At 46.5% G+C, this 13,874-nt stretch overlaps 1 protein-coding gene and 1 pseudogene across 1 annotated transcript in view; one reads left to right on the forward strand and one right to left on the reverse strand.

Annotated features, from left to right (window-relative positions):
* The window catches only part of ABCA4 (ATP binding cassette subfamily A member 4), a 129,910-nt gene that overhangs the window by 67,570 nt on the left and 48,466 nt on the right, over positions 1-13,874 (forward strand). Inside the window, exons 17-23 of the mRNA XM_007977907.3 lie at positions 1,678-1,743; positions 4,522-4,611; positions 6,312-6,486; positions 8,691-8,822; positions 10,002-10,141; positions 10,578-10,715; positions 12,072-12,265. Coding sequence (XP_007976098.3) covers positions 1,678-1,743; positions 4,522-4,611; positions 6,312-6,486; positions 8,691-8,822; positions 10,002-10,141; positions 10,578-10,715; positions 12,072-12,265 — 935 coding nt within the window. The remainder of the gene's footprint in view (positions 1-1,677; positions 1,744-4,521; positions 4,612-6,311; positions 6,487-8,690; positions 8,823-10,001; positions 10,142-10,577; positions 10,716-12,071; positions 12,266-13,874) is intronic.
* LOC103224410 (large ribosomal subunit protein eL21-like) lies at positions 12,817-13,368 on the reverse strand (annotated as a pseudogene).

The following is a 13,874-nucleotide window of genomic DNA, read 5'->3' on the forward strand; positions in this document are numbered from 1 at the left end:
TTCACACAGACCCCACGGGTTCAGTCCCATAAGACTGCCCCTCTTCAGATGCCAGCTGGAAACGTGGTGCCCAGGCTATCCACACTTTTGCCAAAGTCCTGTACTTACAATCACAGCTTTAAAATGAAGGATACAGCTCAGGAACCGCCACATGGAAGAGAAGCACAGTATGGGATTGGGGGCAGAGCTTCTATGCTTTCTCTAGACACACCACCCTCCCAGCACCTCAAAGTGTTCAGCAACCCAGAAGCTCTCCAAATCTTGTTGTTCAAGAGTTTTCATAACCCTGTCTCCAGCTCCCTACTCCCCTACTGGAGGTTGGGGGTTGGGACTGAAAGTTCCATTCTTCACATGTCTGGAGGTCGAGGGTTGGGACTGAAAGTTCCATTCTTCACATGGGTGGTCTTTCTGGCGACCAGTCCCAAGAAACTGCAGCTATCTTGGGGCTCTACCCTGAGTCAGATCATTAGCATAAACTCAGATGTGGTGGAGGAAGGGGCTCATTATGAATAAAAAAAGACACTCCTTTCTGCCAGGAAATTCCAAGGGTTTTAGGAGATCTGTGCCCTGCACAGGAGCTGGGAACAAAGACCAAGTATATTTTGTATTATGTCACAGACCCCAACATATCTTTTTGGAGGGAGACCAAATTCAACCCATGACGGTGACTTTGAACAAGACACTTGAACTTAGTCTGTTTTTTCTATCCTACTAGACTGTTGGAAAGAAATATAATAGATGAAAATTAGTTGATTAAAATTGAAATTTGTGCATAATTCAAAAGATTTAATTTAGCCAAGCTAAAGCTTTCATTTATTCACCAGTTATTTACTGAGCAGCACATGTGTGTGAGGCTCAGCAGGGCCAAGTTCCGGGAATAGAGCAGTGGAGATAAAGATCCAGACCTGCCCCGAGGAATAGACAGTTCAATGGCAGCAAAGGCCATGAAACATATGGCAACTCTTAAAAAAAGCTGAGACCATGATTCTACAAAATCAACAGTTTGTAGGGAGCAGAACTTGCAAAGAGAACTGGACTAGAAATTTGGGAGTCTTTTTCTTGGAACCCTGGTGGATCCAGCAGAATGAGGGGTGGGGGTGTAGAGTTAAAAACAGTGACATTAGAACTGGATTACCTGTGTTGGAATTCCTACATTTCTGTTTAACTCTCTGTGACCAGGGGCAACTATCTGTGACCAGGGGTAGATGACTCAAGCTCTGTGTGCCTCAGTTTCCTTTCTCACAAGAATAATATTACTACCTACCTCCTGGGATTGTTTTGAGGTTTAAATTATTTAACACATGGAAAGCACTCACAACAATGCCTGCCACAGAAAGAATATCCAGTACATGTTAGTGATGATCACCATTATTATTATCTGACTCCTGGAAAAGGACTGGACTTGATAATCTCATGAAACACTTTTTTGGAAAACTAATGTCAACCAAGATTATTGGTCTTGCTGTTGCTTATAACACCCCAAAAACATGACCGTGTGGATATAAATATGTTGGAAGGAGTAGTCTTTCTAGGAGCCTGAAAATAGCCGTGTAATGATAACTACAAATACCTGTAGTTACAGTTTGAGGTAGATAAACCCTGGATCTGATAGAACTGCGGTAAGGTAGGAGACGGAGACTCCTTCGACCTTCTCTGTTTATTTGTTTTTATTTTTAGGAGACTATGGAACCCCGCTTCCTTGGTACTTTCTTCTGCAAGAGTCGTATTGGCTTGGCGGTGAAGGTGAGTCCTTTAAAACACAAATCTGAATGTTTGAAATCAGCTCCTTGGGCTCTGTGCAGGATGCATATGGGTCACAGAGGTGGCCCTCTATGTAAACGGTGTGATTCCTGATGAGTCAGCTGCCTCCTGGAACTCTGCCCCTTGACAGGCATTGCAGCGTCTGGGAGCCCACCTTTCACGAGTCGCTGGGCCCTGTGTGATCATGAATGGCTGATCATGGATGAAGCCCTGTGTCCTGGACGCTTTCTTTGTCCAGTAGACTAAATTGCCCTATTTAAAAAAGGCCAAGCCACTTCAGGGTTCAAAGAACTTTTGCAGCTTTTCAGTATAAAGCAGAAATCCAGGGAATCATGAAGGAAGCTTTGCATTCGTCTCCCAGTGCCTTCCTCGTGCCTTTTCATTCTTCTCTGCCTTTTCCAAATATAAGTTAGTTTATTCTCCCAAGATGCAGACGCCTCCTGGGGCTGAGGCAGAGCTGTTGATCTTCACCGTAATGCCTCAGATTCTCCTGGTGTTGATCTTTCTTAGGGGTGGGGAAGAAGGCTGAAAGGGCATTTGCCCACAACACATCTTAGGTAAAAGGCGCCTTTACTACTGAACCAAACAGGAGGCCTAACTAGAGAAAGTTCTAGAAGCAGGGAAAAACAGACTCTTTTGTGAGGTTTGAGAAAGCAAAGAAATTCCAGAGTGTGAGCGGGGGGCTCCCCTAGAGCTGGGAGGCTCTGCAAGCGAAGGAAGTACTCTCCCATCTGTTTGTTGCTCACCTACCTGTTCTTTACTTTGTATTATTGGGCCTGGGCCAGGATTTATCCTGTAAGCACTGAGATTGATGTTTGTTTTCTCTAGGGGATTAGTCTAGGGCCTTTAAAAGCCTTGGCCAGGTTTTTTTTTTTTTTTTTTTCTTTTGTTTTTTTTGCTTTTGTTTTCACGGGGTCAAACAAACAGCACTTTAACAGCTCAGGATTTTTTCATTGTATTGGCTTATTCATCTTGTCTACCTGTAAACTTGTTAATTGTTTACTATAATAAAATTATCATATAATAAATGAAAATTTTCAACACAGGGGTGTATTCCTAGAATGTTTTTAATGTCAATGAATATCAGGGCTTGTGGGCATTTTTTTTTCTCTACAATCCCAACAGATACTCTGCCTCTTAAGAAAAAAGAAGTCATAAGAAAAATATGCTCCTTCAAAAGTGAATCACAAATATGTTTGCCAACGGAAGGCAAATATTTTTCACCTGTCTCATAGGCTGGACTGAAATGGATTTCTAAAACTCTCCAAAACCAGAAAAGAGCTGAGGGTCTCTACCCAACCTCCCTCCTTTCACAGATTAAAAAATAAAAAATGGAGCCCAGGAGACATCCAGTATCTTCCCCCATTGGTCACTTGGGACAAAATCTGGAACTTGCACATATATTGCCTGGCAGGAAACTCATTCCAGTGATTAAACTCTTTAAGAGGATGTTTCCTCTTGCTATTTCATTACCTATTTGTGCAGTTTGATAGCTAGTAAAGTGATCAAAGGAACCGTGGGGCATAGATTCAAAAGTCCTTCAGGAAGCAGAAGTAGAAGAACAGTACTAGAGGCGGCAGGTCCCTGACCACCAGGCCCACTACCTGCCGCTCCAGCACACTTCCTGCACGTTTTCAGAGGGCAGGGGACAGAGGGGCCCTGGGTGGCTGTTGCATTGAGAAATCTCGCCCTGCTCTTGTGTGTGCACTTGAGGCCGAGAGCCCTTGGATGCTTGGTGACAGTGGTTTCCTCCTGTCCCTGCCTTCCTGTCTGGCAGACTGACTGGTCCTTCTGCTTCTCTTCCCCTTCCAGGATGTCCTGATGTCTTTTTAAACCAAATGCCAAGTTTGCCAAAAAGTGTCTCTGTGTGTGTGTGTGTGTGTGTGCAATGTGTGTGTTTATACCACACTTCACAATTTGTCCAGGCTTGTATTAATACCATCACCAGGCTCAACCCTGGTGTTAATTCCAAGATACTTAAATGCCCATCTAGGTGAATTTCTCAGGTAAACAATTTCTCAAGCTGTAGTTTAAGCTGGCTGGCCGTCATAGCACTTTGAATAGACTTTGTTTATGTTTTTGTTTTTTGAGACAGAGTCTCACTCTGTCGCCCAGGCTGGAGTGCAGTGGCGCTATCTTGGCTCACTGCAACCTCCGCCTCCCGGGTTCAAGTGATTCTCCTGCCTCAGCCTCCTGAGTAGCTGGGATCACAGGTGAGCACCACCACACCCGGCTAATTTTTTTATTTTTAGTAGATACGGGATTTCACCACGTTGGTCAGACTGATCTCAAACTCCTGACCTTGTAATCTGCCGGCCTTGGCCTCCCAAAGTGCTGGGATTACAGGGGTGAGCCACCACATCTGGCCCCTGAATAGACTTTTACTCAAGGTTCGCCATGACTTTCACATGTTTTGGATTGGAGTAAAATGGACCAGTGGTGGGCTAAAGAAAATTAACTCATTTCAAATTCAAAACTGGTTTTCTTAATTTTTTAAAAATCACAGTTTCTGAAACTGTGGGCTCCTCCTGGCACACTGAGAGGAGGAGGTGAAACTCTCCAAGTCTGAAGCTCCTGTTTCAAATCTTCCTCTGGGACTGGCAAAGATTGTGCGATCATGCTTGAGTACCTCACAGCCCTAAAACAGGTCAGAGGCTGGCTAGGAAACTCATTTGCTCCCCGTACCTCTCCCCTCCTTTCCTGCCTTTGCTGGTTCTCAGCTCCCAGAGGTAGAGTAACACTGGCTTCTGATTGGTGCAGGGTGTTCAACCCGAGAAGAGAGAGCCCTGGAAAAGACCGAGCCCCTAACAGAGGAAACGGAGGATCCGGAACACCCAGAAGGAATACACGGTAAAACCCCAATAAAGAATGCACAGCAGAGGCGAGGAAAAGGCTCTAAGCACTGCAGAGGGCCAGAGCAAAACATCTCATGGCAAGGGTGGAAAGAAGCCCAGGAAACTGACTCTCTCTGTTGACAAGTGTTAAACCAGATCGCTTCTCAGAGGTCCATCTGCATGTGTGTGGAATGAATGGTTCAGCCCAGACATTAGCGCATATTTCCTGGAGAAAGCAAATACCAACTATGTAGTGTGCCTGTGCCCTTGTTAGGCAAATCCCAAGTGGGTTGCACAAATGTGCTGACTTCCGAGGATTTAGCAAGAACAATAACTTTGGTCACTGGGACTTAAAGCGGATATGAGCTATAAGGAAAGACAAAAATAAATGCTTCTGTGTCCAGGGGGAAAGAGACTCCAGGGGAGCTGACTACACTTCACTTACGGCTTACAAATCTAGAAGGCCATTCATTGAAACCATCAGAAGCCTTTCCTGACAGTGGAAGTTACCTAATAATCCCAAACTGATGACCCAGGTTTACAAGTTTTGTTTTTCCTGGCTTTTGCTGCCCTCATCTTCTCTCTTAAACTAGTTCTGTATTTCTCCCAAGGCTTTTCATTCCCTAAGCATATGCATTTCTCTGTGGCCAAAATGCTCTGGGTTTAGACAGGCAGCACAGCCCCCGGGCTCTGCCTGACAGGGCAGGAGAGGGTCTGGCTTTTATCCCTCCAGCCCACCACTGCCCACTGCAGTACACCATGCCTCTAGGCAGATCCTCCTCCCACAGTGGAAAGTCGAGGCTGAAATCAGGAGGCTGGGGACTGATTCCACCTCAGTTGCAGGCAAGGCCAGGAGGCACAGACAGAAGAAAGAGTGGAATTTCTCCCCCTAGGGAAACAAATGCTTAGAGCTACAGTATTAAGATGACAAATTAAGCTGTGCCATACAGGGTGAAATGAAGCAGGGAGAGACGGGAGGTCAGGGAGAAGTGAGAGCACTAGGTGAGGGTCTGCAGTGGAGGGGGCACGGGAGGAGGAAGGAGAGGAGTGGGATTTGAGGGATGGTGATGGGGAAGCGTGGACTGCCCTACCCACCTAATTGGAAAACTCTGGGAGTTCTGAGGAGCAAGAAGCCTTAGTCAAAGTCAACTGAAAGATTCAAGCCAAGGTGACTAGGAGAATGGCGGTCCAGAAAAGGTCATGGGAGAGTCTGAAAGCAGATGTTGTTTTGGGAAGATGAAGAGCCTAAGCCGTTTCCAGAAATTCATGAGGAAATGCCCCATGGACTGTTGGCAATGGGGGCCTAGGACCAAGGTTGAGCTTGGGGCCAACTCTCCCTATAGACAGTGAGTGCACTCTGATGAGCATGGGCTCTGGATTCAAATCCCAACTCTGCCACTCATGCCTATGTGTCCTTAATAGGAGAGTTGATGTCTCTGTGTCTGAGGTTTCCTCGGCTATGGAAATGTGCCTAATAAATGTTTACACCTTAGGACCGTTATGAAAGTACATTGAGGTAATTTGTGTAAAGCAGTTGAAGCAGTGCCTGGCATATAGGAGGTGCTATATAAATGTTTCATGCTATTATTACTATTATTATTCTGTAGTCTACAGGGGCAGGTGATGTTACAGGCAGAAGACAAGGTCTGGAGAAAAAGCCCTGGGGCCGTGTAATTAGGCATTATGTTTACATCATGTTCATTATTTTCCTCCAAGACTCCTTCTTTGAACGTGAGCATCCAGGGTGGGTTCCTGGGGTATATGTGAAGAATCTGGTGAAGATTTTTGAGCCCTATGGCCGGCCAGCTGTGGACCGTCTGAATATCACCTTCTACGAGAACCAGATCACCGCATTCCTCGGCCACAATGGAGCAGGGAAAACCACCACCTTGTGAGTCTTTCAGCAGAGAAGCTGGCTGCCATGCTAGCCTGTCATTTCCTGGCTTAGTCTTTCCCTGTCAGCGGCTGTCTCCTCTTTCCCACAAATTTTAGTGACAAATATTTGTGGCCCCAAGAATGTGTAAAAGCTTGCTGCAACATTCAAAGCTCACTCATATGTATTCTCTTGAGGGGGAGGTAGAATAAGTTTATTGCCCCTTTTGTGTGCCGGGGAAGTGGACATTCATTCAGAGAGTTGAAGTGACTTTCCTGAGGCCACCGAGTTGTCATGGCTCAGTGGGGGCAAAAGCCAGGCACCGCGGTTGCCTCTTGTTTCTCACACCTTGAGTCTTTCCCCCATCCCAACAGTCCATGGTGGTGATCAAGTCATGGCCACTGTCACCACATGCACAGAAGCTATAGAATCCTGCTATTTCCCTATTTCCTTTCTCTTTTCTGTGCTTTCTTTTTTTTTTTTTTTTTTTTTTTGAGACAGTGTCTCACTCCATTACCCATGCTGGAGTGCAGTGGTGAGTGCAGTGGTGCGATCTTGGCTCACTGCAACCTCCACCTCCCAGGATCAAGCGATTCTCCCACCTCAGCCTCCCAAGTTGGTGGGACTACAGGTGCATACCACAACACCCAGCTAATTTTTGTATTTTTGTATTTTTTTTTTTTTTTAGTAGAGACAGGGTTTCACCATGTTGGCCAGGCTGGTCTCAAACTCCTGACCTCAGGTGTTCTGCCCACTTCAGCTTCCCAAAGTGCTGGGATTACAGGCATGAGCCACCACACCAGGCAGAGTCCTGCTATTTTCAAGGAAAATTCCTTTTCCTGCCAATCATTAGGCAGGCTTCAACATCAGCTGATGAGGGTTAGTGGTAGTTCTGGAGAAAGAAAAAAAAAAATTCAGTCTCTAGAGGGGCCTGTGGAGTAACCGCCTGGCAACAGAAGGTCAGGGCACGGAAGGCGAAGGGCTCTGCGTGGACCTGTCAGCTCTGCAGGCGTCCCACTCTCCTCCAAGGGACCTGAGCGCCATCTGCTGAGAGGAGAACAGGGCCCGCCATGGTTTCCCAAGGAGCAGCAGACACGGACCTCGCGGGGGGCAGCGAACCCACGTGACACAGTCTTCACATCCTTTGGAGAGCCCCAGGAAGGAACAGCAGTGTGTACACCCTGTGATGGAATGTTCTCTAGGGCGGTTCAGTGTGAATGGAATGTGCGGCCGGTGCCATTCTATTTGGTTCTGTTTCCCTCTAGTGGTTGATCCGCGGAGATTTCAGCTTCTCCATCAGGACAAGTTCAGATAGCCTGAGATGGTATCAGAACTCAGGGACAGAGCTGGGTGTGGCGGTCCGGCATCCATCTGATGTCTCTCCATGCTAACTGATATGGTCAGAGAGCTGGAAGCAAAGTCCAGCACCCCAGGGCTCCGCAAAGGCAAACACATTACTTCATCAGCTGCTGACATGCAACTTCCCCCGGGGGTTAAAACAATGTTTAATACTAACGGTAATCATATTTTTGAGTTTTACTTTATGCTGGCTCTGTTCTAATGTTGTAAGTGTATTAACTCATTTAAGCCTTACAACAACCTAGGGACATGAGAGTCATAGTTGCCATTTTACAAAAAAAAAAAAAAAAAAATGCCCACCGTTGCTCTTGGGCTTTTTATGTTTTGGATCCAAAGCTAATACTGATGGTGGTAATTCCCATGCCTGGCTTCCATCAGTTAATCAACAAATACCTAGGACTGCTTAGAGTTATCGCCTTCATCAAGACCTTACCCGGCTTTATGATGATGACACCTGGCTTTTCAATAGCCATGACTGCTCACCCAAGAGGCAAAGCCTTGAGTCATGCACCAAACACCTTTTATTGATCCTCTCCAACACCCGGCTCCGTGATGGCTGAGGTGGGGATACCTGTGACTGCACATGAACATTCTGAGGCTGGGAATCCCAGAGGCCCTCAGCGTTGGCCTGGGAGCCCCAGGAAATAAGTATCAGAGAAGGACGGCCGAGGTGGCCTTCTGCATTAGGGCCTGGATGCACACGCTGGTGCTAAGGGGGCCCCACAGCTAATAGCAGTTTGGGTTTGATTGACAGCTCAGGCAGGAATCCAGTGAGAGTTCTCACTGAACATGGTGTGGGGCGGCCCTCCTAAGGCATGTTGCTAAAGGCCATCTCTTCTGCCACTGACTTCTGTGTTCTGCAGGTCCATCCTGACGGGTCTGTTGCCACCAACCTCTGGGACTGTGCTCGTTGGGGGAAGGGACATTGAAACCAGCCTGGATGCAATCCGGCAGAGCCTTGGCATGTGTCCACAGCACAACATCCTGTTCCACCAGTAAGCAACGCAGGAACTGAGACCTCTCCATCCCGTCTCCTCACCTCTGCCCCCAGCACACTTTTCTAGAGCCCAGCTCAGGAGTGCTGGGCCTGGGCACAGGCAGAGATACAGACTCTTATTTGGTTTCCCCCATGTTTAAGGTCCTTTGTCCTACTTGCAGTGAGAATTGTCCCTCAGAATATGGGACTCTGGCTCTGCTGCTCAGAGCTGAGGGTTCCCCCCTCAGAAGGGTGAGGCTGCCTTCACTCTGACAGAGCAGCTGATTGATCCCCTAGCCCCTTCTGCAGCCCTGAAGTACTTCCTTTCAGGGACCAAAGACAGGAGGACCACTGTTCCTTTTTCCTGTGTAAGCCACGGCATGAAAGGCAAACTTTTCAGGGGGCTTTTCAGTTACTTTTTTTCCCCAATAAGGTATCTTTTATTTCTTATCTGGGAAGCTATGCATAGTCATTGTGAAAGAAAAAAAGGGAGGGAGGAAGGAAGGGAAGGAGGGAGGAAGAAAAGGAAGGAAGGAAGGAAGAAAAGAAGGAAGGAAGAAAGGAAGGAAGGAGGAAGAAGGAAGGAAGGAAAGAAGGAAGGAAGGAAGGAAAAAAGAAAGGGAGAGAGGGAGGGGATGAAGGGAGGGGAGGGAAGAAAAGGGGAGGGGAAGGAGGAGGGAAAGGGAAGGAGGGAGGAAGGAAATATAGGTAAACAAAAAATCGAAAATAAAAGTCACCTGTAATTTCACTACCCAGAGATAACCACTGTTAACATATTGGTATATAATTTTTTAGAACTTTCTCCTATACACGTATAGATAGATAAACACATATACTTTAAAATCATAAAGAATAGTAAAACTATGCATACAATTTTATAACCTGACATTTTTTTCAAAAAAGGATTGCTTTTTTAAACATAAGATATCATGAACATCTTTCATGTCATTACATATTCTTCTATAAAATAATATTTAATATTTACAGACTATTCCATTGTATGAATGAACCATGTAAGCCATCCTCTTATTAGCTATTTAAGCAGGGTCTGCTATTTTTGTTTTGTATCATAAACACCACTGCAGTGAGCATCTTGATTGCTAAATCAAGAATACTTGTCCTCAATTATTTCTGTAAGATCGGCTGCTAGAAGTGGAAGTGCTGAGCCATTGCTTTTCTTGTTGTCCTGTCCTCCTAGCCTCACGGTGGCTGAGCACATACTGTTCTATGCCCAGCTGAAAGGAAAGTCCTGGGAGGAGGCCCAGCTGGAGATGGAGGCCATGTTGGAGGACACAGGCCTCCACCACAAGCGGAATGAAGAGGCTCAGGATCTATCAGGTGCTGGGAGTTGGATGGAGACAGGGCCACAGATGGCAAATCCATGACTTCCCAGTGCACCCAAGAGGCAGGGGAGGCTTGCAGCAGGAGAGCTTCTAAGGGTGGGAACACCTCTGTGAAGTTATCCCAAAAATCTAAGAGCAGCCCCCAGAGCATTATCCTTGCAGAGCAGTGTCTCACCGCAGCCTGGGTTTTATTTGTCCTGAGGTTGATGTGTTTGAACAGTCTTCAAAGGCTCTGATCCAAGGAGGTGATGGTTGCCCTTTCTGCATTTACAAAGCCTCAACAGTATTAGGCTTTGAACGCTATGAACATCTAAGAGGCAGCATCAAACCGCTGCTGGATTAGGGTGCCCCCACAATGCCACTGGCCCTGGGCCTTTCTCATCCCCACCCTCCACAGCCCCTTAACTCTCCCATCTTTCTTGTGCCTCCAGGTGGCATGCAGAGAAAGCTGTCAGTCGCCATTGCCTTTGTGGGAGATGCCAAGGTGGTGATTCTGGACGAACCCACCTCTGGGGTGGACCCTTACTCAAGACGCTCGATCTGGGACCTGCTCCTGAAGTATCGCTCAGGTAACAGCCACTGCTCAGTCTCCTGGGCTCTCACTGTGGCTCTACCTGTGGTCCCCACTCTCTCACCTGGCATAGCTGAGTCCAGGAACCACCATGGCTACACTTAGAAGGGAGTTTGTCAGTGACTTGGTGAATCTAAGTTCCAGCTAAAGCCTCCTGAGGTTTTTAAAAATATAAACAGGGAGTCATTGGTGAGGCTACCTACTTCCCAAAATATTTTAGAAAATTCTCTCGACCTGCAGCCCTTCTGTCTGAAATGATGGATGCTACTCTAGGTGAAAGTCCTCTCTGACCATGGGGATCCAGGTCACCTGCAAACATACCTAGAAGCTCCATAGCTGTCAGATGACCACTCAGGACCAGTGCGAAGGTGACCTGCTGGGCATTCAGTGCTCCAGAGGATGGCCGCAGATGGAAGTGGCTCCTCTGTCATGGCACCTCTTAGACAAGGGGCTCAGATTGGAAGACACAGCAGGCAGAGCTGAGTGCCCATAGAGGTTAACAGCATGGTTCAACCCCATGATTGAGCCAGAGCTTTCCCCCTCACTCTACTCACACAGCATTGCCCTGTGCCTTTCTCTGAGGGTTTGTCATTCTGGAATCCTCATTGCTGTTTTCTTCTAATTTTTTTTTTTTTTTTTTTTTTTTTTTTTTTTTTTTTGTGAGACAGAGCCTCACTCTGTCGCCCAGGCTGGAGTGCAGTGGTGTGATCTCCACTCACTGCAAGCTCCGCCTCTCAGGTTCACACCATTCTCCTGCCTCAGCCTCCCGAGTAGCTGGGACTACAGGCACCTGCCACCACGCCTGGCTAATGGTTTTTGTATTTTTAGTAGAGATGGGGTTTCACCGTGTTAGCCAGGATGGTCTTGATCTCCTGACCTCAGATGATCTGCCCACCTCGGCCTCCCAAAGTGCTGGGATTACAGGCGTGAGCCACCGCATCTGGCCTGCTGTTTCCTTTTAATGACATCTCCAGTTAGGGAGAGTATGCACGTGTGTGTTCTTTATGAAGATTATAAATGCAAAGCTTAATGATCCAGAAAATGTACGTATGAAACTCACTAGATGCTGACCATAATACATAAGCCCCTAATATGGAGAGTTATTTGAATCAGATCCTATGCTGGATGCAGAGACACTGTGTGTGGCAATGCCTTACAGTATGTAGGATGCTATGAAATGTTAGTTATTATTGTCCTAATATCCTGGAATTTGCTGCTGAATTAGTTCCCTTGGATTTTTTTTACTTAATTCCTGATTTTTGCAACTATGTAGCCAGGAAATTGCTGTACACCCTTTACCAACCACACCTAACCCAGGGCAGGGCTGGTGATTGCCCTGGCCCCTACCTTGCAGGCAGAACCATCATCATGTCAACTCACCATATGGATGAGGCCGACCTCCTTGGGGATCGCATTGCCATCATTGCCCAGGGAAGGCTCTACTGCTCAGGCACCCCGCTTTTCCTGAAGAACTGCTTTGGCACGGGCTTGTACTTAACCTTGGTGCGCAAGATGAAAAACATCCAGAGCCAAAGGAAAGGCAGTGAGGTAGGTGTCTGCCCAGGGAAGGACCCTGGCCTGGTGAGAAGGAGCGCACAGCACCGGGCTGCCACTCCAGACAGGGCTACTCACACAGGCTTTCGTCATCAGAATCGGTGTCTTTGTTCTGGGACCATTTGCAGAAGATTTCGATGAACATATTCTGAAGCCTCCTCCTACAGAGATGCTTTAGCCAAAATGAAACAACTAGCTTTAAATGGTCTGCAATTATTACATGCCAGATTACACACCAGGATCCCAAGCTTCAGATGTGGTTTGGTGCAACATAGAAGTGAGTGTCTTATTTTGTAAGGTTAGGCTGTTTTAAGAGCAATTGGTTAAGCTTCGTTCTTTTTTCATTTCAACATTCATATTCCCTAATTAAACCTGAATTTCAGTGGTAAGTGAAGGCTAAGAGGAGGCCTCCTTGGGTGCTTTAACATAAAAATGATGAAGCCAAAAAATACCAACCAACGGAGACCACTTCAGCACATCAGGAGACCTAGTTTTATGTCTGTGCTGCCAAGTGGACAAACTGTGTCATCCTAAGCAAATTATTTTTTTTCCAGTCCAGAGGTCTTTTTTTAACACCTATTATGCCATGAATTCATAGGGAATAGGTTCCAGCAGCTCAGGCTCCTTCCCATTGGTTCTCACAAAGTGTGCTTCTCTGGGTGGAGCAGGCTGGCGCTTCAGTTGAACCCAGGTACCTTTCTCTTTGGCTTCTTTCTTTTTCTGACCATTTTCCTTCACGCGTTTCAGGAAGCCATCTCGGCTCTTAGAGTGCTTAATGTGCTCAATACGCACATTAATTCTCTTGGCAAGAATCTTGCCCTTAACTTGTTTGTTTACAACAATGCCAACAGCATGCTGGGTAACATTGTAGACTCTTCCAGTTTTGCCATGGTAACACTTGTGGGGCATTCCTTTTTGAACAGTACCCATTCCCTTGATGTCTACACCTTTCTTATAGATTCACATATACGTGGCCAAAGGAACAACTCCATGTTTTCTAAAAGGCCTAGAGAACATATATCGGCTGCCTCTCCTCTTTCCCTTTGTGTTCGTCATTTTGGCGAATTACTGGAAGATGGCGGTTCTGGCTGAAAGGCCCTCCTTATTTTTTTTTATTTATTTTTTCTTCTTCACATGGAAAATGAAGCTGATGACCTCTGCTTCTGCTTCTTAGGGATGTGAAGATAAATGAGATAAAGTATTATAAATGTGCTCTGGGCTTCTTAAGAACAGGCATCGCTCACATTCAAATGGTCACGAATATGATATGGCAACATTATTTATGCCTCTGGTTTAAGTGTCTGGCTGCTGCTGGGTTTCCTGTTTCCACCCACAGCGAGGGAGGCGCAGAATGTCTCCCACAGGCAGAACCTACAGCTGCCACATCATTGAAGACAAGCCAAAGGGACCCTTGGAGGTTCTGCTGCTCTCTGTGCGTGACTCACATACTCTAGGATAAAATCAAGCGACTACACCCTCAGAACGCTCAGATGAATTAACAGATTAAACAGTGAAGAAAAAAAATGTGTTGACTACACTTGGCAGTGAGAAATAAATAAAGCAGGCAGTGACAGCAGCCAGCATCAGGGAGAGGCTGTCACTG

Source organism: Chlorocebus sabaeus, chromosome 20, assembly GCF_047675955.1.
Source record: "Chlorocebus sabaeus isolate Y175 chromosome 20, mChlSab1.0.hap1, whole genome shotgun sequence".
In the NCBI taxonomy this organism is placed as follows: Eukaryota; Metazoa; Chordata; class Mammalia; order Primates; family Cercopithecidae; genus Chlorocebus; species Chlorocebus sabaeus.